The following is a 26,642-nucleotide window of genomic DNA, read 5'->3' on the forward strand; positions in this document are numbered from 1 at the left end:
ACATTAAAACATTAGTTTTATCCACACTTCAGAATTAATATTATTTAAAAATCCTTTATTTCTACGGAGTCTTTCTCTTCCATGTTACACTCACAGACCAACTGTTCCGCAAAGCGATGATTTTCTTTCGTAATTTTGAGCATCATGGCTCGGTCAGTTCATATAATTAAAAACAAAAGGTTAGAACTAAAACATTTAAGTGATGTGCAGCATGCTTATTATCATAAGAAGTGATTAAATATGAGTCATTATGAGGTAGTAGTCTAAAAGAAATCGCAACTTTTTGATAATTAATGCAATAAAATTGCTTAAAACTTTTTGGAAAAAGCTGCGAAATCAAGCACAAAACAATCACAAAGATATTCTGTGAAATCGTGGAGGGATACGGTAAAACAAGGATTTACTTTTCAATATTTATTTATTCAAAATGAAAATAATATTCCACTGATTCGAAAGAGACAAAAACAAAACAAAAACAAAGAGGTGACAAAGTTTGTTGGTCTTTTTAAGAGATGGTTTTCGACCGGCGTCTCGTGTTTCACACAAATACTGACCGACATTTTAAGCCTTAAAACTTTCAGGCCAACTCTGAACAATTTGGCACCAAATGACCAAAAACAAACCCACATATCTAATCATTTGTGGTTTGCTAACAATGTTGCGACGTGAGCAACGAGACATCGTCTCAACTCTGCTCCTCATCTGTGCGGCGCCGAGGTTTTATGTTACTCAAAGTAAGTTTCAGTATAATCTCCTTAAATCTTTCCGGGCTGCTGCTCAGTCAGCCGTGTTTCAAACTTCCCAGAATTCAAGGCACGTCGTTCCTTCGGACGGTGAAATGTTACGGACAGTTCAGACCAACGATTCAAGACGACTTGATTTGGAAACATCTCACAATTCGTCCGTGACATTCGAAAACCTGCCAGTTTATTGGCTGGATATAATTTGTAGTTTTCTTAAAATATGAATGAGGTTTAGTGATCATGAGTTTTGTCTTGTTGTGGATCTACGGTCGCCGTGGTGAACGCGTTAGCCAACAGCCGCCTATTTCCACATCCAGCAGTTATGGAGCAACTTCATCATTCGTTTGTTGTCGTGTTTCTGGCTACGTGGTGAATGCAACTCCGATATTCAACTTGAAATATGAAATATGAAATATGAAACTCCCTTTCAGCTGTTTCTGGTCTCCACCAACTGCTGAGGGAAAAATATGTCTTTTCTTTTTTTTTTTTGCTCCTAAATGGTCCACAGTGTTCATCAGTTAGTCTGTACCTGTCTGTCAGCTGCGTTGCGCTGAACATCTGATGTGCTTTAGGTTGTCTCCAGCTGTTTCTGTTGGATGGAGTTTTTACACAATTTTACACGTTTAAATAAATTAAAAATTTTAAAATTTAAAAAAAAATTAAACGCAGTCCTCCAAAAACAGCAGTAAAAAAAAAAAAAGAAGAAGAAAAGAAGTTATTTGTGCACTGGCTGCCTTCATCATTCAAAGTCCTCATCGTCAGGTGTTAATGACGAGTCATCGGATGCCTGTTGGTCCGTACGTGTACCTCCTCTGTCGTCCCCCTGCAGCTCTCGGACGGCGAGGATTCGTGCGATCATGGCTCCCATGGCGCCGTCGTCCAGCGGCGTGGCCGAGAACCACAGGGGGCTGCTGGGAACGCAGCCGCGGTCCGGGTGAAGGTAGAACACGTCGGTGCGCTGCCTCACCGCCTGGGAACTACATGGAAGGAGAGGAAACACTTCAATAAACCTGAGCTCATCCCATTTAGATTTTATGAATATGCTTCGTATAATACGTGTTGAAACAGGACAGACAGCCGAATCAAAACTGCTGCAGTTGCTTTTACGTTCTAGTCGCTGTCTGAGCACTTTTTAGTCAGCGTTTAAAAATGATCTTAATTATCTTCTTCCTCGTGTCTACACTTGGAAACTTGTTACACAACAACTTCCTTGGAAAAAGATCGTTTAGATGACAGGGTTTACCACAGTCCGATAACCAGAAAATATCTCGTGTGATTCGTTTTATCAGATACAGACTGAATTTTCTTTCATGCCAGTAAAAGCCACAAACATCTGATTTCAGGTCTTGTGTTTTGTATGTCTGGGTTGGGGTTTTTTTTAGCCTCTAAGTGCGTCTGCGGTTTGGTGCCGAGCTGATCGTGTGCTGTCGGAGTGTTTGGAGCTTTTTCTCCGCCTGCTGCAGCTCAAAGTGACGCTGAGCGAATTAAAAACAGTGAAGTTGCAGTGAAATGGTTGAACAGAGCTGAAAATCACGATAAAACTGCAGCTATTCTCTGTAGCTTTATCACTCCTGGAGACACCTTTCACACCCTCATTTTTATAATAAAAATATATTGATTATAGGTGCAATAAATAATGGTTATAATCCTTAGTTACACAAGTGATGTTGTCCAAATTACTTCACTTAATTCATTAAAAAGCCTGCGGTTGATCCAAAACGCTGCAGTGTTTTGGATCGACTGCAGGTTCGAGGCAGATGCTCCGCCCACCTCTGAGCCGGGTTCGGTCGGAGGAGTTTTTCCTTCCCTCTGTCGGAGGTTTTTCTCCCTTAAAGGCGAGTTTGTTTTTCCTCCCAGCTTACATGGGAAGTGTTGAGTTGTTGGGTCCCTCTGTGTAATGTTGTAAAGGACTTCTAACGGTGTTAAGCGCCTTGCAATGTGAAATATGAAGATATGAATAAAGTTGAATTGAAAGAAAATGTGTTTAAAGGATGCGATAAAACAGGTGAGAAAGGCACAAATAAGAAACATGGAAACTGAGGTGAGACTGTGTTTTTAAAAGCATGTTGGCTGGCCGACGTGTGGACGGGTGCAGTGTAGCGTGAAAAATACAAGACGACAAATATTGGAACTGAATTCTCTATCCACGAGAATAACTCACACAATAGAGAGTAAAGAGAGAAACATGACTCAGCGCAAAATGAATAAAACCTCAGACGGTGAGAGCGACTCACCACTTGGAGAGGTAGAACTCGTAGATTCTGACCGGACAGCGAAGCGGGTTCTCCGTGTTCTCCATCATCTCCAGGAAATCCTTTTTCTTACGTTTCTTGGCCGGGACGCCGTTCGTATCTGAAGAACACACAAATAAATTTAAAAAAAACACGACTTCCATAATAACAGACGTGACTGTTGTCACTTTTTATATCACGTCTTGGTTTGGAAGTAGCACGTATGTAATCTCCATCGGTACCTGAGTCCACCTCGGTTACAGATATGGGCGGGTAGAAGCGCAGGAAGGTGGTCTTGGTGTTGTTGTGGTTGGTCTTGGTGAAGAGCATGACGTGGGCGAAGGACAGCTGGCGGTGCTGCTCCACCGCCGTGAAGCCGAAGCACTTGCAGCAGAAGAAGAGCAGCGTGTTGAGGAGGACGATGGGGGAGTACGCCCCCAGCTGTTTACAGCCCCACAGGAAGTCCTCCTCCACTCGGGAGTGGATGTAACCTGCGGAGGGACAGCGAGCGGCTGATAAATCTGCTCGACGACTACAGATCGATTTTAAAAAAAACCGTGGACTGTGAACTCACCGCCGGCGGTGACCGAGGGTTTGAAACGTTTCAGGATCTCGGTGAACTCGGTGGAGAACTTGTCGTAGATCGGATCACTGAATATGTTCTCCATCCGACCGTTGTCAAACAGACACTACAGAGAAACAAACCAAAACCAGAAACAGCGTTTATAGAAAGCAGATGTCAAGGAAATAGAATAGTTAATAATTATCAGTTATCAATTTCATGACATGCGGCAGCCCACCAATTACACCCCCCCCCCCGTCTTGGTGTTTGGAGCCCCTAGTGGCCCTCAGTGGTACTGCACTTTCAGTGTGCGTGTGAATCTTACCTGTTGGATGCCGAGGAGGAGGTAGAAGAGGCTGTCGGGGGAGTACGGCTCCCCGTCGGGTCGTCTCACCTCGCTGACGAAGCAGCAGAGGCCGTCGCTCAGTTCAGCCGCCGAGCAGCGAAGGAGATCCGCCTTCAACGTCACCGCGTGTGCTGACAGACGCGAAGAGTGAGGAGAAAGAAGGATGTACAAAAAAACAAAGAAAACACGTTAAAGCATCTCTGCCTATTTAAAAAAGATATTTTTGCCATTTTGAATCCATATTTTTTTCTGAAGAATGAGCTGCCACAAATCTATTACATTTTTCTTTTGAACAACTGTCGCAAATTTGCATCGCTGCCTGTATGAAAAGTTTTTTTTTTTTGTTAAGTTAGGTTATTTTTTGTTTTTCAGCAACTTATACAGTAAAATTCACAATTTTTTACCAAAAAAACAACTTATTTTACAGCTGCATATATAATTTTTATAGATAATTCAACAAAATTAATTTAAAATAAATCAGAAACCAAAACTGCGTATGAACAAACAATTTATTGTGAAATATTTGCCGGTAAGTATTTCACATTTTGTATTAATTTATTCGTCACGACCCGCTTTAAAAGGTTTACACCCATTTAAAATCGTTACGTTTAAAAAAAAAAAAAAGGAAGGGAAAAAAAAATCTGAACAGGAGCACAGTAACTCCTCATGAAAGGGTTAACTTTGAAGCTCAGGTTGTGATTGTTCCCTAAAAGAAAATCCAAACTTTATTTACAATGAAAGAGTTAAAACAAAAACAAAAATTGACCAAAGACAGAAGCACCTACAGGAAACCGGGCCGAGGTGGGTTTGTGATTCTCTCCAGTGGATCCATCTTTTCCAGGTGTCGACTCCGCTCTGACTCTTCAGCCTGCGGTGACTTCTCGACGCGACCTTCGTAAAGTCTCCGTGAGACGTCTCCTCTTTAGGTTTCTTGGACAAATGTTGCAGCTCACCACCCTTCGGAGCGGGAGGCGGGAGCTCGGGACGAGGACCGCCGGAGGGGGCGGCTCTACGTGACCCGAGGCCGCCGTCCTCCCGGACGTTGAAAGCGGGCCGATGGCCTGAGTCCGAGTCATTGCTGTGGCCGCCGGACGGGTCTGAAAATAACAAGAAGTTCAAGACCAACTCCTAATGAAGTCCGATGAGACTTTTACTGACTGAACAGTTGAATTTCCATGACCTCTAAAGGAGGGAAAAACAGTGACCTTTGTGCCGATTAGACGAAATCGGGCCACATTATTTTAATTCTAGCAGTTGGAAAGATTCATTTGCTAGTTTTTTGTACAAAACTTAGTTTTTTTCTAACTGCTTAAACAACAAACTGAGCAAAATATTTCCTCTTCAATGGGAAGAAAATGAATGAATGTCGTCAGGCTGCCCTCGACTAAAGATTCTCGTCCTCTGGGCTGCAGCAGAGCGGTGATGGAGGCAGCGTGCTTCTTACTGTTGGCTGTGAACGACTTCCTCTCTCAGATTTTAATAGATCAACAGTAGTTTTACAAACTTTACATCTGGCTTCTTTTTCTTTTTTTTTAAGTCACCGTTTTGTAGCCAAAGCTCTTGAAATGTTTATTTCCCTGCATGTTTGCCTTCGTTAGCAGCTACAGCAACAACGATGTCTTTACTGAAGTGGTTGTTGATGAGCAGGAAGGAAGATAAAACCCACTCAGGAAACACGTTAAATAAGACGATATAGAAAAATACTTGATGAATGGCAACTCGAACATAAGCATGCTACAAACAAAACTCCATGATGTGTCATGACTTGGCTCAATAAAATGATAAAATCCTGTGACTTTCCATATCTGGGAAAGACTTTTTATAATTCTATGATATTCCAGAAATTCCATGAGCAGTGAGAAACCTGTAAACAAGCCTTCAAGAGATACCGACGACTTAAAGAACTGACTGTTCACTTCCTAGATCCCAGACTTTAATGTAAATATTAAAAGATAATCAGTGTTATTCACTTTATCTGCGAGTGGTCATAATGTTTCGTTTCATCTGTGCGTAAATGTTTGTTGACACTCGACTCCAAATCAGCCTGAAGTGCTGAGACAAACATAAAGAGTTGCTTTTCTCCAAATACAAACATATAATATATACATATAATTTCTCACCCTTACGGGACAGCGCTTCCTGTCTTTCTTCTTCTCGTGTCCCCTCTCTGCCCTCGTGCCCGTCGTCTCTCTCGTTTCCGTCGACCTGCTCGGCCTCCATCTCAGGTCTGGAGTCCAGTTGCGTCTTCTCTTTCACCGTCGGCTCGGAAACGTCCGGCGTCTCGGGGAGGATCGACGGCACCGGCAGCTGTGGAAACAAAAGTTGGGAGGAGACAGATTTAACAATCTGAAGTCTGAAATAACTGATCGATCATCATATTTAATGTAACAAAAAGAAGAGAAAGAGAGCGGAAAGTTTGTGCGGCAGAAGTGTTTTAAATAAAGAATCACGACGAGACGAGTGAGGCTCTTTTCTGGGAGAAGAAAGAAAACATTGAAGTGCTGATTATCTGATTTCATCCTCGAGACCCATCGAAGAAAATTTGAGGGCATTTTTCCGGCAGTGTGAAGGTTGATATTTGGATTTGAGGTCACAAAGAGGAGTCGGAGGTGTTTTCCGTACCGGTAGAGGAAGACCAACAGGTGTCGGTGTGTACTGGCTGTACGTGTTCATGGGTAAAGGGAGATACACCGGGACCGGGACGGGCAGGATGTCGGGGTCGGGATCGTCTTTAAGCAACAGAAAAAGACAAAAGGATCAACATCTACACTAATTCTGCATTTGGGCATTTTTCTGAGAAACTATGATAGTTTATTGGTTGATATGTTGCACCAAAAATATGTGCGCTTTCTTTAAGTCACCGCATCATGACAAAGTCAACTCGGCTGAGCATTTAAAATGTCCAGATCTTTGTTTCACCTGTTTGTGTCTCTGTTTCAACAGTCTGTGCTGTGCAGGAGACTCCTTTGTTGTGAACCAGCGGAGGGCAGAGCGCTGGTTTATTCTTCACTTCGTGGGGCAGCGTCTGAATACCGACCTGAAGAAAAGACACACAATAAAAAAAAAATAAACATCTTCAAAACCAAAACAAGCATCAAAAAGTGTAAGAATATATGTCTCTATGTAGATAATAATAGTAGTAGTAATAATAATAATAATAAAAAACTTTTTGTATTCAATTCAATTTTATTTATATAGTGCCAAATCACAACAGGATATTTCATGGCACTTAACACATTAAAGTCCTTAAAGCAGAACTTTAAAACATTATACAGAGAAACCCAACAATTCAACAATTCCCACATAAGCAAGGAGGGAAAAACTCCTCTTTAAGGGAGAAAAACCTTTTGTATGGCTCCTTTTCTACAAGAAATGCTGCTCAAAGTGCTTTACAGCAAGAAAATCACATGCAGTGTTTCATACACAGACATTAAATATTAAAGAACATAAAAACATGTTAAAATGTAATAAAAAAAAAAGTAAAATGCATAACAGAACAAAACATTAATAAAATAGTTAAAATATAGAATAAAGTAAAACACATTTAAAAGACGCAAGAAGTGCGAGTGAGCTTCAGATATAAACATCAGGTTGTTGTTGTTATTAAGGTTGCATCTGGGCTGCTTTTAAAGCACGTAAACAGGAGTTTATTTGTAATATAACTTTTCAAACCACTCAAAAGAAGCATTTTGATGAAAACTATATGGAGGACTTTGTCTTTGTAAACTTACATGTCCGACAACCTTCGCCTGAACGTCAGCGACGGAGCCTGAGGAGATACAGTGAGAAAGAAAAAGATCAAATCTGGATCTAAAGCAGCAACTAAACCAAAATACACACAACATCCTAACCCAACCGGAAGGATAATAGTCTGTGTGTGTGTGTGTGTGTGTGGGGTTGTGTGTGTGTGTGGTTGTGTGTGTGTGTACCGAGCGGTGCAGAGCCCGCCGAGGCGCTGGACCGCCTCGCCAGAGAGATGACCCTGGCGATGACAGGCGAGGACTCCGTCGCAGCAGCAGCTGCAGGAGGTGAAGAGACTGTGAGCAGGAAACAGAGCGAGGAGGCAGCGGTGCAACCAAACTGCTCATAAGGCACTTTATTAACGACCGAACTGAGCCGAGGAAGCAAATTCTAGTTCATTTCCCCACGTTTTGCTTTACTAGATTTCAGTAAATGGCTACAACGGGAAAATAAATGATATAAAATCCAAACTTTTCTGAGCTTTACAAGATAAAAGAAGATGCCCTTCACTCATTACGCAGCAGCAGCAGCAGTGATGCGTACCTCTGTCGACCGTGTGGATCTTTCTGTTGCAGAAGTGAAGCAGACATTTCAGGTCGCAGAAGTGTTTGACTTCTCCCAGCAGGGGAAGCCGCTGCTTCAGCTTCCCTGTGCGGCCGCAGGCGTCACACTCTGCCATCTGAGATCAGGAAGAAAAAAAACAAGGTGATGTCAGCACTGAACACTTCATCACAGCATCAGCCCTTCAGTTCCTCGGAGGTCATGATAACTTCAACTTGAAAAGTACTATTAAGTATTAAGATGGTAGAAGGCTGAAAAAAAACACCAAATATTCACGTTTGAAAAGCAAAATTTGGCACAGAAGGCCTTTTGGATACTAAATATCATTGAAGTAGTCCAGCAGCCTTCCCTGCGTCCACCTCTACTCACATCGCTGTGGAGCAGTTTGTAATTCGAGCTGCAGTCTTCGGAGCAGAACTCCTCGTCTGCTCCTCCAACCTCCGCCGTCACCAGCGTCCTGGAGACGGAGAGGCAGCGAGCGCAGGAGCGACAGTGTTTTCCCCACGTCTTCGCCAGCTCGTGACGAAAGAGCATCTTGCAGCCTGAGAGGACAGAAGAGAGGACGGTGAGTCGAAGACGAGGCGAACACCCCCACCCCCCCCCCGCGTCAGGACGCCGTTCCCGCGTCTCCTCACCGTCGCTGCAGAAGTAACAGAGTTTGTCGTCGACCCGCTTCGCGTGGCTGATGATCCTTTCGTTCTTACAGTATTCGCAGGTGCCCGCGGTGTTGACCCTCCTAAACTCCTGAGAACAGGCGAGGCTGCACACCAAATACAGCTTTTCCTGCACAGATGCACAGGCTCGTTTTTTTAACAAACTTAAGAGTAGCAGCAGACATTAAAGAAAGAAGAATCAGCATTTGGCTTCACTGTTTTAATTTCTTATGAACTGGATCTTGAAAAGAAACAGAGCGAACACACCTTTGTCTGGATGACTTTGGGTCTGGTTTTTATGACACGTTGACACTGGGAGCACGACAGTTTCTCCGCTGGTCTGTGGAAAGTTTGGTCGGAGGCAGTGGGACTGGTCCCGTGTTTCTGGGTCTCCTGTGGACCGGATAAGCAAAATTAAAAAAAAGGCATACAAAGTTTTGGACCTTCTGCATAAACATTATTCTTAAAAACCTTTCAAATCTTGGGGAACATCTCTTCAGTTCAACACATCTCACTCGCCACACTGAGACTTTGACACAGACAGAATAAGCTTGTGTACTTGTGTTAATAGCATAAATCTATTTATTAGCTTTGCACACGCATCCTTAAGAGCAGTGGCTCTCAACAAGTCGAGCCTCAGGAGCAACAGTTTTCCCTCATCATTAAGCTGCGACCCAAATTTTTGAAATTTATGAGCCATTTATTTCACACAAAAAAGTGCAGTAACACACAAAGTAACACTGAACGACTTCATGCACTGTTAAAAATGTGAAATAAAAAAAGGGGAAAAAAAGGTTAAAAACCCAGAAAAATAAAAAGCCAGATCTATCGTGAACTACAGGCATATGGGCCTTATTAAACAATTTTAAAATGCCAATTCTCATCAAGTTTAAAAAAAAAAACTAAATTAAACTGTATGAAATATTAAAGTTATGAGGCAGAATGATCTTGATGTATTACCTTGAAAGTCATGGCACACGTGAGACTGCAGAAGTTTCTGATGGAGGCGTCTGACATGGCGAGATGACAGGCGGGTGCTGTCACCGTACCGCAGCGGTCACAGTTCAACGGAGCGCCTGAAGGGAAGAAGAGGGTTCATGATAGAAAATAACAGAAGGACGAACATCACAAGTATTTAAGGTACAAACTCAGAGGGCTGCAGTTCGATTCATCCTGTCGATCTACAACAAGTAAAACTAAGAATCACTGGACTCAATGAGAAACAGTGACAACCAAAGAAAGTGAAGAGCAGCTGTGCTGATAAAATGATCGGCTCGTACCTGATGCACTGAGCGCCTGGATCTTGGACGCCATCACACAGCTGCTGGAGCAGAAGAGCTCCACGACGTCGTCACCGCTTTTGCTTTCCACCATGTCCGATATGAGATTAGAGGCGCGGCACATCGCGCACGGCTGCACTGTTTGGTTTTTCTGCCAGGTCATAAAAAGCAAATTAAAAAGACACCAAAGAAATATACATGCAGGCGGTTTCCTGATCCTGTAGAGCAGGAAGACACTCGTCAAGGATTCCTCATTTATTGGCTGTAATTTGATTTTTATCACCTTAAAAACAAGTTTCACAAAAAATGTACGAATCTTGCGCACAAACCTGCCTGAACTGAGCGAGACACTCTGCACCGCAGAGCGTCTTGCTGCCGCTCTCCATCTTCAGCGTGAGCGGCGTTTTGCTGCTGCAGCGACAGTTCAGACACACGGAGAGTTTGTTGATGCTGCAGAATCGGAGGAAACACGGATCGCTGCAGATCTTGTGGACGACGTCCTGCTGTACGAGCTCGTGTTTGCTCTGCGGGAGGACAAACGAATTCAGTTCATATAAACCTGCAGAACAAGGGGCAGCGATTTGAGGATTTTGTGTTGAGTTTCACATGTAATGTTAACAAATAAAGCAACAAATTAAACATTAGTTTAGGTTATTGTTAGAGGAAACAGTGTTATTCCATTTGAAACCTTTTAAATATAAACGAACATCAGTTACATTCAAGGTCAGATGAGCTCACGATGCTGATTAAACAGATCACCATCAGATAAATCTCTGGCTGGATGAGTTCTTACTGAGCATGCTCAGTGGGCGGAGCCTTTTGGCATGCTTAAAAATGTAGCATGCTTAAAGTAATTGGATTGAGTAGCTTTTTTTGACTTTATAAATGTTAAGGGACCAAGTCGATGAAATTCTGATTGTGTAATTACTCTCACTGGCAGAAGGAGGAGACAAAGGTTCAGCACTGCAGGTTTCATACAAAGAAATCTGACTAAATATTGGTGAAACTGTTCCCTCGTCTCTTACGATGCAGTATCGGCAGCACATGCTGCACTGTGAGTGTGAAGGCAGCAGCACGATGGGTATCTTGGTGGACTTGATGGTCTTGTAGTTGAAGGAGGACATGCACGTCCGACTGCAGAAATCCCTTTTCGTCCCGTCATCATCCGGCGGGGCCCGCAGGGCGTCCTGAGGTCGCGTTATTACTCTGAGAGAACCAGGACGGAGGAGGAGATCAGTTTAGATGGAGCCGAGGTGAGCTGAAGGATGTCGGTTATTATCTGTCTGTGGACAAAGTTTAAAACCTAAAGGACTGAAAAATCCAGAGAGATTCAGTTTAACGTGACATAAAACCAGACACAAAAGGCAAATCAACAGCTGGGATTTCTTCTGAATAAATGACTTGAAAATGAAGATTGTTACCCGTTGATTTCCCGTTTGATTAATAATCAGTGGAGGAATGATGATACACAGACAGGAAGGAGCAGAGACTCACTGGAGACAGAAGTGGCACGTCTTCTTCACGGTTTTCATCTGGTAGAACTTCAGAAGGCAGGAAGTGGCGCAGAATATATCAGCGTGGCCTTTCCTCTGAAAAACAGTCTCCCTGTCCATCAGGAGCTTTTTGCAGTTGGAGCAGGCAGCCAGTAAATCCCTCTGGGTGAGAGTCGGCCGTGAGGATTCGGATTCTCCCGTCAAGGGCAAGACGGAGCCGATCTTCAAGTCCTCCTGCTGAAACCAGAGTAGTGAGATGATGTGTGGATGTCAAGAGGCTTCGATGTTCAGCAAACCCTGCATGAGATTTCGTTTAAAATGTCTACTGCTGTGTCTCGTCTGTTGTTTTTCTCAGCACTACAAATCATCACATATATTCATACACAATAGTTCATCGGCGAGTGTGTAAAGGGTGGTTGTTGTTGTTTTTTTACGCCTTTAAAAATGACAGAAAACGGTGAAAAATGTCAACCGGTGTTTCCCGAAGTGTCTCAATTCGTGCCAAACAAGAGCAAACAACCAAGAGATATTCATCTTATTATCAGGGAGGAGCAGAAAATATTCACATTAAAGTGACATCCGTGTTACGGAGTCGATGCTGAACAGGTGAAAGCTGCATTTATACACAACAAAAGTGGAGGAAGGATCAAAACAAATCAAATAGACTAGAATTATTTTTAGACTAGAATTAGCCCATATTAAACAATTCAAGAAATTAAGAAAAAAAAATCATTAAGCAAAACAACACAAAAGGGCATACATGAGTAGTTTATAATCCTCAAAATAAATAAATACATTTAATCCACAAGAATAAATATGTTTTACTTCCCCTTCAATGATTTGTAATCCGTATCTTTACATTACTGTATTATTACTCTTCGTTGGTTAAAGGATCCGAATTCTTCCTTCACTTCGCTCAAACATGGTCTCATACGTGTGTCTCGTTGTTCTGCTTTTTGCTGACTGTTCATCAGCTCTTCCTGAACATTTCTACCTTCGTCACGTTCGGCTCGTCCTTGATGTCCCGAGGAGACACGGAGGCCGGGAGACTCTGGCTGTACTCTTCATCGACGGGCTCCTCTTTTATCTTAAAGAGACGAACGGAGATGAATATCAGCTTTGTGATGTTTACAACTCAGATTGTGATTATTGTAGCTGATATGGGACATAAAAGACAGTAAAGTAAATAATATTTGTTCTCATTTTGTGATTCATTAAAATCAACCTTGAGGAGAGAAACTGCAGCTGTCCGACTTCCTGTTGTTACTGTATTACTCATCAGTCGTCATCATCACAGTCATCACAAGCATGACGGTCACAACCTCCATAATAAGAAGACATTTCTAAACATAATACTTACGCAGTCCAAATTTAGCAGCGGTGGTTTCACTTCCTTAATGTCCTTCTCTTCCGATGACGAGACGTCCGTCTCTATAAAAACATGGAATGAATGAGTAACGCTCATGAGTGTAAAAGACGAATATCTTAAAGCCAAAGGGTCAATAATGTTTTGGGGTTGCAGAAGCATACTGTTGTATGAAAAACTGATGGTTACCATACTATGTACAAGTATTGAAAAAAAATGCAACGAACTGAGATTCATCTCCTCTACTGCCTGTAAGACTCAACACTGGGCACCACACACACGTATGCACATATATATCATTATTTTCAGATGTTTTTCAAACCAAACAATCAATCAATTAATTGGAGAAAAAAAAATCCAGCAAATTAATCCATAATGAAAGTAGATAATTATTCGTTGAAACGGTTCAAAAGAGCTCCATCTCGAACAATAATGCTTTTACATTAATGTATTTTATTTATGTATGACACATGTTCACCACGTGGGGAAAATATGTGGAAAAGTGTTCACATGGAATCTAAATGAGCTTCACACATTACACCATGAAAATGTTCCAAAACCGTTTACGACGGACAAAAAACATGTTTTATATTTGCACCATCACATGTATGTGGTCACGTGATCACATCACGTCATGTGGTTTTTGTGGTTCATGGTAAAGCGTTTGTTCAATTGAATTTTTTTTTTTTTAATGAAGATTGTAAAATATGGCATACCGTGATATTTGGTCATCATACCAATATATAATAATATAATAATATAGATAAGATGCAAAATGAGCTTTTATACGTTGTTTTTCCACAAAGAGAAATGAACATGATGAAGATTCTGCTTTCAGTGAATAAATGTTTGTGAGCTGCTGTTAAAACTCACGTTTAGCGTCTAATTCAGAACGAGTAGAAAGTGACCGTCGCTGGGAAGTGAGAATATGACTGACAGCGTACCTGACGCCGTCATGCATCTGTTGCTGCAGAAGAAGTTCAACCTGCCGTCGCCGGTTTTACTTTCAACCATGTCGGACATCAGATGCGACGTCAGACACGTCGGGCAAAGCTGACGCGTCTCCACCGTCTGCAGAAATAAAACAAAGTCTGATAAAGTGAGAGGTCGACTCCACGCGGCTTTAACAGCGACGCTGAAGCTGACGACGTGCCAGTTAATTTTTTTTTTACAGGTGTTTTAACTGCTCAGACCGTCACTTCCGCACCTCTTTGAACTTGACCAGACATTCGTCGCCGCAGATGTTCTTACTGCCGTCCTCCATCTTGGGCACGAGTCGTTCGTGGAGGCAGACGCGGCCGCAGACGTCGCAGGTGAACAGCGGCAGGTTGTTGACTCGGTGGAAGAGGACGAGGCAGGAGTTGCTGCAAAATCCGTGAACCACGTCGTCCCGGGTCGTCTTGAGTTTGCACTGAGGACGAAAAGAAGAAAAACGTCCTGTAAATGGTGCAAGATCAGACAAAAACGACAGATTTACATTTTCGTTCAGTCTTGTCCGGTGAACATCACATCAAACTAGGAGTTGTATTTTTTTTTTTTTTTTAACTCTTACGTGGCAAAATTTGTGGCACATCCTGCACTCTGACGGAGGCCCTTCCTCCGGCGGTGGAGGTTCTACAGCGGTTTTCCTCATGGACGTGACGGAGGAGAGACATTCATCGCTGCACAGCTCCCTCACGGTCCCTGAATCATCCACCGGAGCCAGGATGACGTTACGAGGCCGCAGGATCACCCTGACGACACCAGGAGGGAAGAGGTCGAGAAATGAGACTCACAAAAAGGTTGTCTGTTGCAGTGGCTTTGTTTCTTTGGTTTAATTTAAAGGACGTGTTTAGAGCTCAGGACTATTTACTCGTTTATTCGGTACATAATGACAAAAGCATCCATCATGATGACTTAATGCCCTCAAATTGCTTGTTTTCTACAATAAAAACAACAACAGATTTCACATTATCACTTAATGTCCTCCTCGTTTCTCTGCGGATGTTCTTTCACTTCTAATTTCTTTGAGTGATTTGACAGCGTGGGAAAGCAAAAGTGACATTCATAAACACGTCGTCACCATATTCGGTCTTTTTGAGGCCGATCAGTTTGTCATCTTTAAATATCATCGTAATTCTGTTATTCTGCGTTTCAGACCTCCTGATGAGTAACCCTCCTCTTCCTCATCATCACCACCGCCACCTGATCCGTCGGGGTTTCCTGGGAACCTCCACTGAAGTTCCCATCAGTCATCTCCCAACGGGTCGAGGCCGATGACCGCCCGCCTCTGAGTCCGGCTCTGTCCGAAGTTTCTTCCTGTTAAAAGGGAGTTTTTTTCCCTCCTGTCACTCAGGTGCAGATTGTTGGGTTTTTATCTTGAGTGCCTGAGATGTCTTAGGTTATAATTCGGCGCTATATAAATAAAGAATTTTCCAAATCGGCGTACTCCACTCCACTTCTTGTGTTATCTCCTGCATTCATTGTGAACATCACTCGAACTTCCAAAATTTTGTCAAACTGTCAGTTTTCAACTCCTAATAATCTCTCATCGAAATGTAATGATTTTGTTGTGTGTCCACTGGGTGGCGCTGTGGGCACACTGGTATTCAGGCAGGAAGGTAACTGTTGTTGATGATGGCTTTTAACCGCCTTCCCGCTAGTTTCTTTGTGCTGTAAGTTTTGTGATTAGAGGACTTTATTTGTGATTACTGGAGGACGCAGTAAATATATTTTATATGCAAACTAAGAACAGCCTGCAGATTGTAGCCTGATCTACAATTAAGGATCATTTTTCAAGCAGAAATAAAACAAATATTCTCAAATCAACAAGTTGTCTCATTAACTTAAAAAAAAAAAAAAAGAAAAAAAAAAAGGGAAATATCTGTAAATTTTGGATCAATTCAGGTTTGACTCCTTCGACTCTTTTGTTTCTCTATCTGCACCTTTGATAAATGCAAAAAAAACAACAACAATCAAACTGAAATAAATCACTGCAAAAAATAAGCCGAGGCGATAAACAGACAGAAAATATTCTGGACTTACTGAAAGCAGTTGTAGCACTTTTTGGTGACTAGTTTGACGTGCGGCAGCTTTTCAGAGAGACAAGCGGGAGAGCAAAAGACTTTGGAGCTTTTCGACTGGTGCAGCTTCTGTCCCTTCGGCAGCGGCTTCCCGCAGTAGTTACAGACGACGCAGGAGTCCGCGGTGATGATCGTCTCTGAGGAGTCGGGTCGGGCGGCGTCTGGAGGGGCGTCGCTTCGGCTCGCGGCAGGACTCCAATCTGGCCTCAACGGCGTCGTCATCACGCGGTCCGTCCCTCGGATTTTAAACACGACCGCAGATCGTAGCTTGTGCGATATCACGCAGGTGCGAGTGCAGAAGAGCTCCACTGCGTCGTCGCCGCCGACGTGGTGGACCATGTTGGACACTCTCCGAGAGACGTGGCACATCGTGCAGACGTGGAGGGTCTTCGTTTTCTGCAGAGTCAAAGAAAAACACAACAGAGTGTCAGAGATACGGCAGGTTTGTCGTGGGAAACTTTGGGATGAGATAAAATGACATGTTGTGCTCTGTGCCACAGTTTGAATATCCTTAACCTGCATTTTGTCTGTCTAACGTTTTACTGGCGAATATATTTCATCGTTACACCCCAGACGTTCGTGTTTTCGGATTCTGACAGCTCGGCACCTCTTTGAACTCCTCCAGACATTTAACGCCGCAGATGGTTTTGTTTCCGTCCGACAGCTTCAGCGTGAGCGGTTTGTGGCGGCAGGCGGAGCGGCAGTTCTCACAGACGCCCCGGTTGTCCCTGCAGAAACCTTCCTTGCAGAAACCCTCCAAGCAGGCGTTGCTGCAAAACCTGTAGACCGTCTCGTTCAGGGTCAACTCACAAGTGGCCTGCAGAAGATAAAGGAGCGCTGACTTAGGCTGTGACGAGTTTTAAGGGGCTAAAGTGGAATAAAAAACCTGATTTTGTCCTTACAGTGCAGGATTTGCTGCACATGCTGCAGACGGGTGTTTCGGTGGACGCAGTGCGAGACTTGAAAGAGGACAGGCAGGCGACACTGCAGAACTCCTTCATGGTTCTTTTGCTGTCCACTGCAGCCATGATGAGGTCCAGAGGCTGCGATATCGCCCTGCGCAGGGGAGATGAGAAGCACTTACGTACAGTGCATAAACATGGACATTACAATTTTGTTTGCAGGATCATATTAGAAGCTGATGAGGGAAATCACCGGCCTACTGACACCTGACCTCCAACTGCATTCATAGCCATCAAAAATATAGCACTTACTGACTCCTCAATCAGGTAATTAAATGGAGGAGGGCACTTTTTTCTCAAATAAAATGCTTCTGGTTTTTTCATTTTTATTGTGAGGCTGCGTGCCGACTGTACACACAACCGTCCCAACAGAATTAAACTGAGAGTGACTATTTCACCTTTATAACTTATGTTGCTCTGTAACTGCAGATGTGTCATTAAAGCAACTGTTTGTTCATAAGTTGTCCGAATCATACAGTACTTCAAAGCTCATAATGTCAATATGTGTTGTGTTTCCAGCTTGTTTATGATGCCCCCAAGTGGACTAAAAAAAACATGAACAACATTTTCATCTATATCCATATCACACACCAAACTTATGTATTTGTATTTTTTTTTTAGCCGATTAGCCACATTTGTTTGTCGTAATTTTCACCTGAAACTCTTCTTGCATTTTTGCTAACTTGCAGGCGGCAAATATTTTCTACTAATTTCAGAACATTCACATAGGATTTAATAACGAGCATGTTTTAAGGCTCCAGTTAATTTTCCCATGTTGAAGAAATACGGAAATAATAAAAGAAAATAATGAGGAAATGAGGATCTTGTGGCTGCCTGGAAGTTAGAAAAGTAAAAAAAATTAAAATAAAAAAAAATAAAAAATGCAGCTACTATAACATGAGTTTGTGCTACATAAAGAAAGACTGAGAGAAGAGGGGATGTTTCTCAGACTCACTTCAGACAGCTGTGGCACCTCTTGGCGGCCGGTTTGTTGTGAGGGAACAACGCGAACAGGCAGCTTTTGGAGCAGAAGACGTCGGTGAAGCCCTTCTTCTGGTACGCAGTCTGTCCCTTCATCATGTTGGTGTTGCAGTGGGAGCAGCTCATGTGCACCGCCTGAGGTGCAAGAGGACAGATCGACATTTCATTCATGTGTCTGCGAAGTAACTTCTAAATGTACACAAACGCAAACTGAAGCATTACCGAGACACATAATTCAAGACAGAACAGCTTTAAATGTCCCCTGTGGAGCTGTTGTTGTTGTTGTTGTTGTTGTAGCTGCACAGAGGCCCCAGAGTGCGGTGGAATTCATCACAAGATACACACCGGGCTAAAAACCCTCTTTCGCCTCATGCGATCACTAGAAAAGCAGCAGTTGTAAAACAGTGATGTTTTTTATAAGTGTTACAAACCTGTTCCATGTTTACAGGATTTGATCCGCTTTGGTCTGATATCATTTGTAGAGTCCACACGAGCCGTACGATTCATTTATTTAAAGCTCGGTTTATCAGTCGTGCCCCCACCTTTTCCGACTTGCGCACCACTGAGCAACTTTCCTTTGAATGTACGAGAGGCCATCTTGTAATCCAGTTTCCAGTTCTTCACAAACACAAGAAAGCTCTACAGTGCAACAACTTACATCTGTATTTTTAATGTGGTTTTTTTTAATCCTGCTTCTGAACTAATTAATAATGGTGTGTAATTTTGTTTTTTAGCAGGTCAAATAATTAAAATGTAATGTGCACAGCTCACGATTTTACCATAAAATGACTTAAAATTCACATATTTTTTGTATCAAGTTATTTCCTCCCCACACTTTATGACACTTAATACTTGTACAAATATGGTGTTTATTAGCGGGAGAAGCACCTTCGCATCGCTCGGCTTTTTTGTGACCTCTGTGGGAGCTGAAGGTGCTTCGCGCTGCTTCTTGACATCACGGATGTGTTGATCTTTCACCGGCGACTTCTTACTTAAAGATGAAAACTGGGAAATGTGGACGAGAGCCTGAACCTTCTCCTAAGAACCAAGAAAAGGAAAAAAAAAGAGTATTCTTTGTGGATTCCCGTGATGCGTATTCATAAAACGATGCAAGTTAATGACACGACGACTGAATACTGTCCAAGCTCTTTCTATTCTCCTCCATTATCACTTCTAGCAGTCTGCAGTGCAAAATTAGACACCAGATACTCACAATGTCCAGTTTTTGGATCAATATCTTCACATCTTTCATCCCAGCCAATGCTGCTGATAAGTTGCTCTTCTTTTCTATAAATACTGAAACAATATGGTTGTAAGCATGTTGGTTAAACATATACGGTTGTAGGTGTTGTTGTTCAGACTGCTCCTGTTGCAGACCACAAATGTGGACATGAAACAGATGGAAGCTGCAACTTTCACGAGAAAGTATTTACGTCGTTTGATCAACATCAGCGCCTGAGTCACCTGTGTGTTTTGGGACCACTGGCATGTACGCATTTGTGATTTCACCATGAATCTGAAGCTTTTTTTTTTGTCAGCAGACACTCTTGAAATGCTTCAGAATAAAAAAAAGAATTGAGCCGGGGAACATGTTTTGACAGGTTGTGCATCATAAAATATGTCCCCCGGGAACAGACTGTCAACACCGACTTCCACTGAGACGTTCTGAGGGAAAAAACATTCACTGAAAACCACCTGAACTGTGGCACGATGAGCACTTGGGTTCTCCAACATGACAAACGCCTGCAACAACACAATCGTAGCTCTACACCATCCCTACTTGGACTTCTCTCTGTTGCCCAATAAATTTGATACAAACTTTGATGTGTGCTCTCTGCTCACGTTTCCGGCCCATTGTGAAATCTCAAAAGTTCACAGATCAGAGGTCACAAAAACTGTTTGTAACTCAGGTGTTGATGTTGATCAAGAAGCATAACTTGGAACATTTAGTCAGGAGGGTTAAAGCTTCCACCTCGTACAGTTTATTTTTCGCATCGTCATTGGATGGATTGCAGTGAACTCTTATACAGACATTCAGGGTCCACAGAGGTTGAACCCCACTAACTCTAGTAAAATATTTCTATATTTGCCGGATTGGCGCAAACATTTCCATGCACGTTTCCTGACATGATATGCTCTAATGACTTTGGTATTCCACTGACTTTTCCTCTTCTTCCACCAGATTTATTTTACCTGTACTCGGAGTAGCAGGGGAACCACAACTATCTGCATCCATCCAGTCATCTTCCTCGTTGTGGTCTTCCTCTGGATCCGTTTCCTTTGCGTGGTTCTCCGTATCGACGTCCATGTTCTCTTCAAGGCCTCCGTCGGTGCTGTGCCTGCTTGGAGACGTGTCCCTCTTCTTCCTGTGACCGCTGTCCCCTAATTTTGTGCTACATATTCCATCCGGTATCGCAGGCTTTGCTGCCGAGCCCTTTGAGTCTTCACCGCCATCGTCTTCCTCGTTTCTGCCATCGTCGTCAGTGTCTACGTCCATGTCAAAGTCCAGATTCATGTCCTCGTGGTCATCACTGAAATAAACGTTTGTTTCATTTCCTTCGCTACGAGACGGTGTCTCTTCAGGTGTGTCGACGGCAGACGTCTCTGACACGTCTTCCTTCTCTGCGTTCACATCATTTCTCTCAGCAATCAACTCAGTTGGTTCGTTTTCATTCTCCTTCTTCCTGCTGCCATGTTTCCTTTTTTTAGCCGCTGAATAAGAGCCTTTTAAGGAGGAAGACGGGCACAGGGACAAATCTGAGAAGTATTATCAGCTTCGAGGCAACTGAAAGGAGGAAAAACGACTAACACAGATCAAAGTCTGTGTTTACTACTTACCACTTCCTTTATTGCCCCCCTCAGCGTCGCCGTCTTCACGGGTGATCGGCTCCACCACCGGCTGCACTTCATCTTCAAAGGAAAGTAAGAAAGGAAACACGGGGTTTGTGGTTTCCGCCAACATCAAGACATTAATACAATAATCCGTATATCAAAATGGCATTCATATATTTTAAGCAAAAAGCTGAAAATTACAGCTTGATTTGAATAATCAATTTAGACTGTATAAACTTCTATTAAAAGTAAGTAAACTTTACTATCGATTTATGGCAGAAGCTTTAGATGAAGGCTTTCTGCACTTATGTACATGGAGATGTCAAAATACTTTTATTTCCACTGGTTTAACGTTCATTCACTCACCAACAGCTGGTGGTAACACACCAAGAAACACACTGATCTCACAGCAAGAGGCCAAGAATAAGAAGACTGCTAGGAAGTAAACAACATGTAAACAACGCTGGTTTTAAAATGCTAAAATGGGTTTTAGCAAATGCTGCGAGGGCATTATCGAGTAATATTCATGAGATAAGCTACCAAGACATCACCCTGCCCTTTTGAAGCCTTTTAATCTGGCATTTCGGCCGCCGCCTCCTTGTTTTTTTTTGACGAGGAAGTGACCATATTTGGATGAGCCTGGGACACTATGCCCCGCCCACCTGTACTGGAAACCTGACTGCACCCAAACCGACACGGCCCCAAACCTATCTCTCTTTGTAGCCAAATATCTAATTAATTATGGACTTATTTTCAGAACGATCACCAAATCGCTGATCACTGACCTGAGAAAAAAAAGGTGTTTTTTTTGGAGCCACCCCTAGTGTCCCTAAGTGGTACTCACTTTATGGCACTTTCGCATCGGCTTCACTTTTCAGACCCGGAGACTACGTCCATTTTAACACTTTGTGTGGTCACGTACCTACAATCTCAATTTCCTCAAGAGGCTTTCCTTCGAATCTTCCAAGATATCCGTCCTCCATTGCCGACAGTAGCGCTGAGATTCTCGCAATGTCTTCCGTGGCGGCTGGCGTCTGATAATACTCGCCGTCCGTCCGAATGTCACGCCGCAGCAGTTTGGCCAGACGTTCGAGCTCATCATCTGTGAGGCTCAGAATCTGGAAAATCCTTTCAGTGTGCTTACGGAAAAACGTGGACCTGAGGCTCTCCTGGTTCTCTGCGCCGCATCGAGTTACATAAGTACCGACGCACTGCAGTCCCTGGTAGAAGCTGTCACACTTGGCGAGAGGTCTTCCAAATAAGTAGGGGTTGTCTTTATGCACACCGCATGCTTCTCTCTTGTCCACAAGCAGCGTCAGTGCGGAGAGGAGTTCGGGAGTCAAAGAAAGAGCCATTTTTGTGTCGCTGTTGCTGACAACGTTGATCTTCACGGTGTGCTTGGACAGAATCTGCTCAAACTGCGACTGGCGAACAGCAGCGTCTTCCCGGGGCTCCGTCTCGTCCCTTTCCTTGAACGACTGCAGTGTTATTTTTGAGACTTCTCGCGCATTTTTGTTCAGGACCGACAGGTATGCAAGGGTCACTCTGATAAGCGCCTTGTAGACCGGCGAGCTTTCATACAACGTCAGACTTTGGGCTGCAGAAGCTACGACCTTCTTCACGCACTTGTAAAAAAGCTGCACATCGCGAGTAAACGGTAATGTTGGCGGTCTTTTTACCTTCAGTTTTGATGGTGTTTGGGAGGGCCACTCTTTTGCGCACAGCTTGATAAACGTCTCTGCTTCCTGGATCGTCTCTATATTGGCGCCGTCTTTCAGAGCCCGGGCGTATTTAATGTCAGCAATTTTCTTCAGCGAGTTTCCCAGTTTCGCCAAAAGAGTCGGACTGTCAAAGGACTTGGTCTCGTCATTGTAACCTGCGGTTTGTCTTACAGCTTCGACGACATCGCTGAAGTTTTGGGGTTTGCAGGCATCTTCAAAGCTACCCATTGACTTTTTCTTCAACGTCAACAGAAGCCGTCCCAACTGCCTCATCTTCTGATTGATGACCGTGTCTCTCAGTTTGGTCTCATTCATGTAGTACAAACACTGCGCGAGCTGCAGTATGTAAGGATCGTTCCAAACAACAGAGCCGATCTCATCCTTTTTTATTTTTTTCAACATCTTCTTCACGCCCAAGGAGATGTCTTGGGGGTCCGTTAAACCCGTGGAAGCGACCATACTTAAGATTTGATTGTTGCCAGCCACGAGAGGGTCCGAGCACTTCTTTAAAGGACACTTTCGCAAATGTCGCCATAATTCCTTGCGACTATACATGCCTTGACAATGTATACAAGTTGCAAATATTTTAGGCGTGGACGGGTTTAATCTTCTTACTTTTAGTTGTCCTTTGCGAGTCTTCAAGACCTCCTGATTATGTTGGTAATTTCCTTTGTTTCGTAACTTCTCCAGCATCTTCTTTCGTTTCTTAGATTTAGAGGGTGCCGCAAACGCTTCGTCAATTTCAGCCTCCTTCTTCCTGTGGGTGAAAAGGTGGCGAGAAATTTTCGATTGAGCTTTCCCGCAAACGTAACAATAATTTTTCTTTGTGCAGGTGGGATCTTTGGGCTCTCCATCAGAGTCAGAAACGTCAGAAAAGTCAGTAGCATCCTGCTGGACGGACAAAGTATCAGCGAGTTGTTCCACAAAGCTCGGCGGCTCAGACGAATCTGGATTGTTGCCAAAACTGTCGTTGCTATTTGGGTCATCGTCAAAGAAATCCTCGTCGCCAGAGAACCATTCTGCAGAACTGGAGGCTTCTTCCGAGTCCTCAACCTGAAATTATGAACAAGTCATTTTAGACACCAAACACAAACATATAAACAACCAACTCATCCCAGATGCGCCACTCAAATTTGAATAACTGCTAATTTGCATAGGCTGCATCAGAGCGACATGATCGCAAAGTGTTTGGTCCGAATGCAGCGGTCATGTCTAACTTCAAGTTCTTGTTGCCGAATGATTAAGATCCATTCAACACCTACTCTTTCATCCCCTGGAGAAGGAACAGCAGCGGTTACGTCTGGTTGGGATTCAACGGCTCGTTGTTCCACATCATCTGGAAAGACAAAAATATTAACTATCAAAAGAATGAACAAAACCGACATCATTCTCGCATATAAACTCGTTTACGTGTTGAACATTCTACTGTAAAGACTGTTTAACAGACACAAGAAGTTTGTGCCATTTTATTCATTCAGTTGTTGCCACCTGGCAGAATCCGAGCTGTGACAGAGTAGATTTAAATCTAAAGTGATTCATATTCAACAATTCAGACAATAACACGGAAGAATACTTCCGGTTAATAAGTACATAAAGAGGTTATTCTTCACAACACACCGCGCTGCTGAAGATCTGACACTTCATTGTCCTCTTCAGCATCAACGTTTCCAGGGTTGCTCTGCTCAACGTCCAACTCCAGTTCATCTTGAATTAAAATAAACCAACTAATTAGAGCATGTATTCATTAATCATTTTAAAAACAGTTAAGTTTGTTTTTACTAAATAAGCACTGGCAGGTTGATTATTCTGAACACAAACCTTCAATCTCAATTTCCTCCAGAGAGTTTCCCTTGAACCTTTCAAGAGATCCCTTTTCCATTGCCCGGAGCAGTTGGGCGGTTTTTGCGAGTTCAACGGCGGCCTCGGGGAACCGATAATAGTCCCCGTCAGTCCGGATGTCGTGGCCCAGCAGTTTAGCGAGATGACCGAGCTCGTCATTCTCCAGGTTGAGAATCTGGAAAATTCGTGCCATGTGCTTGTGAAGATGCAGCGACCTGAGATGCTCGGGGTTGTTCGCGCGGCACAGACTTGAAAAGGCCCTGACGCAGTTCCCTCCGTGGTGGAGGCTCGTGGAACAGCCGTCGGGTTTTGCAAACAAGAAAGGATTGTCGTCGTGTACGCCGCACACTCGTCTCTTGCTCACAAGCAGCGTTGTCGCACTTGCAAGTTGAGACGTCAACAAAACTGCGACGTTCTGGCCGGTCTTGCCCAAAATATTTATTCTGATGAAGTGCTTGGACAACACTTGTGTGGAGTCGTCCCTCTCCTGGAACGACTGCAGGGTCATTCTGGAAACCTCCGGCGCACATTTGTTTAAGACGGACGCCTGCGCAAGTGTCACTCTGCACAGTGCGTCGTAGGCCTGCGGGTTTCCGTACGTCTCCATGCTCCCAGTGGCAGACGATGACGTTTTCTCCAGGTACCTGTAGAAGGCCTGAACGTCGCGCGTGAACGGGATCGTTGACGGGCTGTTGACTTTCCGTCCGCTCAGCGACGCGACGGCGGCTTGAGAGACGAGTCGAGTCCACTCTTTCGCACGCAGTTTCATGAATGCGTTGGTGTCTTCCACCAGCTTCTCATCGCTGTCGGCCTCACAGAGGACAATGTGGCCTAAACGTTTGAGGGAATTTCCTAATTTCAAAGCAAGACTTGGTTTCTTGTAGCTCCTCTTTCGTTCATTGAAACCGGTGATGTTTTTGACCGTGTCTACAACTTTGTAGAAGTTGTTGGGTTTGATGGCGTCTTCAAAGCTGAATATGGACTTTTCGTGCAGCGCTAATAGGAGTCTTCCCATTTCTCTGAGCTTCTGTCTGATGAGATCATGTTTACTGGGATCGTCTCCATACTTCTCGAACCAACTCTGAGCAAGCCGTTTCAGAAGGTGATCGTTTTTAACCAAGTACGCGACCTCGTCTTGTTTCATAGTTAAAAGTATCTTCCACACGCCAGATGAAATTATTTCTGAGGACTGAGACTCTACAGGAGCAAACTCACTTAAAAAGCTCGTCTCGCCAGATGTTTCGGAGTTTGATGTGTTCTCGGCACATCTGGCAGTGTGCCTCAACAAGACCGCACGGTTGAAAAGGGCTTTACAATACTGGCAGTGCTCAAATTCTTCAGCACTCACCGTCTTCGCTTTTGGTCGTCTTTTAAGTTTTAACTTCCTGCAGCTGTTCCGCAACACTTCTTCGTTATGTTTGCAATTTCCTCTGTTTCGTAGTTTTTCAAGCAGCCTTTTACGCCGTTGGGATTTTGCGGGTAATGCCAACGCTTCAGCGATTTCAGGCTCTTTGCTGACATGCGTGCGAAGATGACAAGCAAGTTTATTCATAACGAGCCCGCAAACGTAACAGTAATTTTTACTGTCGAAAGATGTGCGTTTGCCCTTTAGCTCCACCTCGCCGGGGTCGTAGTCTCCATCCGAGGCGCCATCGGGGTCTCGCTCCTGCTGGGGGGACGAATCGTCGTCCGGCTCCGGCACAAAGGTTTCTTTCGAAGACTCTCCCTCGGTAAACGGTGAACTGTCCAGCTGAGTGTTGGTGTTGGTGTCGGCAGATCCGCGACTTGGTCCTGGTCGTTCACTGCCGTCTTCAGAGACGGATTCCTCAGAGTTGGAACCTGCAGAGACCTTTAAATGGAAAAACAAACCAGAGATAACCACACGATTTCATGCGTACACTTCGCCAGGTGTGTCATTAAAAGATGTGAGGAATTTTGGAGACATTTTGGGGAAAACTGCTTCTTTACTTTAGAGTTAGTTGAGAAAACACAACTCTGGCTTCTCTCTCCCATAGTTTGTGGGGTTTTTTTCCTCTCTGTCCTCTCTCCTCGTACCTTTCTGCAGATATCTCAGGCTGCAGAGCTGCATGTTTCTGATCTGTGGTTACCGGCGACAACAACCTGCCCGGTGTTTATTGTTTGTTGTCTCTCTATGCTGCTCTTTTCTTTCTCTGCTCTCCCCTCACTCCCACCAGTCGAGGCAGATGGATGCCTCCCTCTCAGCCTGGTTTGGTCAGATGTTTCTCCCTGTTAAAAGAGAGTTTTTACG

General features: G+C 43.7%; 1 protein-coding gene across 3 annotated transcripts in view; it reads right to left on the reverse strand.

The window, feature by feature from the left end:
• LOC138215026 (uncharacterized) overlaps window positions 1–26,642 on the reverse strand; it is a 29,931-nt gene that overhangs the window by 1,066 nt on the left and 2,223 nt on the right. The window contains exons 5-42 of one of the 3 annotated variants that reach the window (XM_069176954.1): window positions 24,353–26,222; window positions 24,152–24,238; window positions 23,797–23,870; window positions 21,736–23,587; window positions 20,820–20,891; window positions 20,175–20,705; window positions 19,195–19,277; window positions 18,870–19,019; window positions 17,956–18,116; window positions 16,941–17,094; window positions 16,646–16,855; window positions 16,001–16,434; window positions 14,529–14,709; window positions 14,184–14,387; window positions 13,921–14,047; window positions 12,971–13,041; window positions 12,605–12,697; window positions 11,612–11,847; window positions 11,143–11,323; window positions 10,447–10,641; window positions 10,118–10,268; window positions 9,798–9,913; window positions 9,105–9,230; window positions 8,820–8,967; window positions 8,554–8,726; window positions 8,167–8,302; window positions 7,812–7,901; window positions 7,614–7,651; window positions 6,802–6,919; window positions 6,505–6,611; window positions 6,003–6,189; window positions 4,668–4,979; window positions 3,862–4,013; window positions 3,549–3,663; window positions 3,217–3,465; window positions 2,978–3,095; window positions 1,551–1,720; window positions 1,273–1,332 (exon numbers count right to left, since the gene is read on the reverse strand). In XM_069176954.1, the coding sequence (XP_069033055.1) occupies window positions 1,280–1,332; window positions 1,551–1,720; window positions 2,978–3,095; window positions 3,217–3,465; window positions 3,549–3,663; window positions 3,862–4,013; window positions 4,668–4,979; window positions 6,003–6,189; window positions 6,505–6,611; window positions 6,802–6,919; window positions 7,614–7,651; window positions 7,812–7,901; window positions 8,167–8,302; window positions 8,554–8,726; window positions 8,820–8,967; window positions 9,105–9,230; window positions 9,798–9,913; window positions 10,118–10,268; window positions 10,447–10,641; window positions 11,143–11,323; window positions 11,612–11,847; window positions 12,605–12,697; window positions 12,971–13,041; window positions 13,921–14,047; window positions 14,184–14,387; window positions 14,529–14,709; window positions 16,001–16,434; window positions 16,646–16,855; window positions 16,941–17,094; window positions 17,956–18,116; window positions 18,870–19,019; window positions 19,195–19,277; window positions 20,175–20,705; window positions 20,820–20,891; window positions 21,736–23,587; window positions 23,797–23,870; window positions 24,152–24,238; window positions 24,353–26,222 (9,525 nt within the window). In that variant the 3' untranslated portion in view covers window positions 1,273–1,279. Of the gene's footprint in view, window positions 1–399; window positions 1,721–2,977; window positions 3,096–3,216; window positions 3,466–3,548; window positions 3,664–3,861; window positions 4,014–4,667; window positions 4,980–6,002; window positions 6,190–6,504; window positions 6,612–6,801; window positions 6,920–7,613; window positions 7,652–7,811; window positions 7,902–8,166; window positions 8,303–8,553; window positions 8,727–8,819; window positions 8,968–9,104; window positions 9,231–9,797; window positions 9,914–10,117; window positions 10,269–10,446; window positions 10,642–11,142; window positions 11,324–11,611; window positions 11,848–12,604; window positions 12,698–12,970; window positions 13,042–13,920; window positions 14,048–14,183; window positions 14,388–14,528; window positions 14,710–16,000; window positions 16,435–16,645; window positions 16,856–16,940; window positions 17,095–17,955; window positions 18,117–18,869; window positions 19,020–19,194; window positions 19,278–20,174; window positions 20,706–20,819; window positions 20,892–21,735; window positions 23,588–23,796; window positions 23,871–24,151; window positions 24,239–24,352; window positions 26,223–26,642 lie in introns of those variants that run through there. The other 2 variants (XM_069176953.1, XM_069176952.1) reach the window with 2 other exon arrangements.

This window comes from Embiotoca jacksoni, unplaced genomic scaffold (genome assembly GCF_022577435.1).
Source record: "Embiotoca jacksoni isolate LCO1_2020_lvr unplaced genomic scaffold, fEmbJac1.0.p SCAF_7, whole genome shotgun sequence".
NCBI lineage: Eukaryota > Metazoa > Chordata > Actinopteri > Embiotocidae > Embiotoca > Embiotoca jacksoni.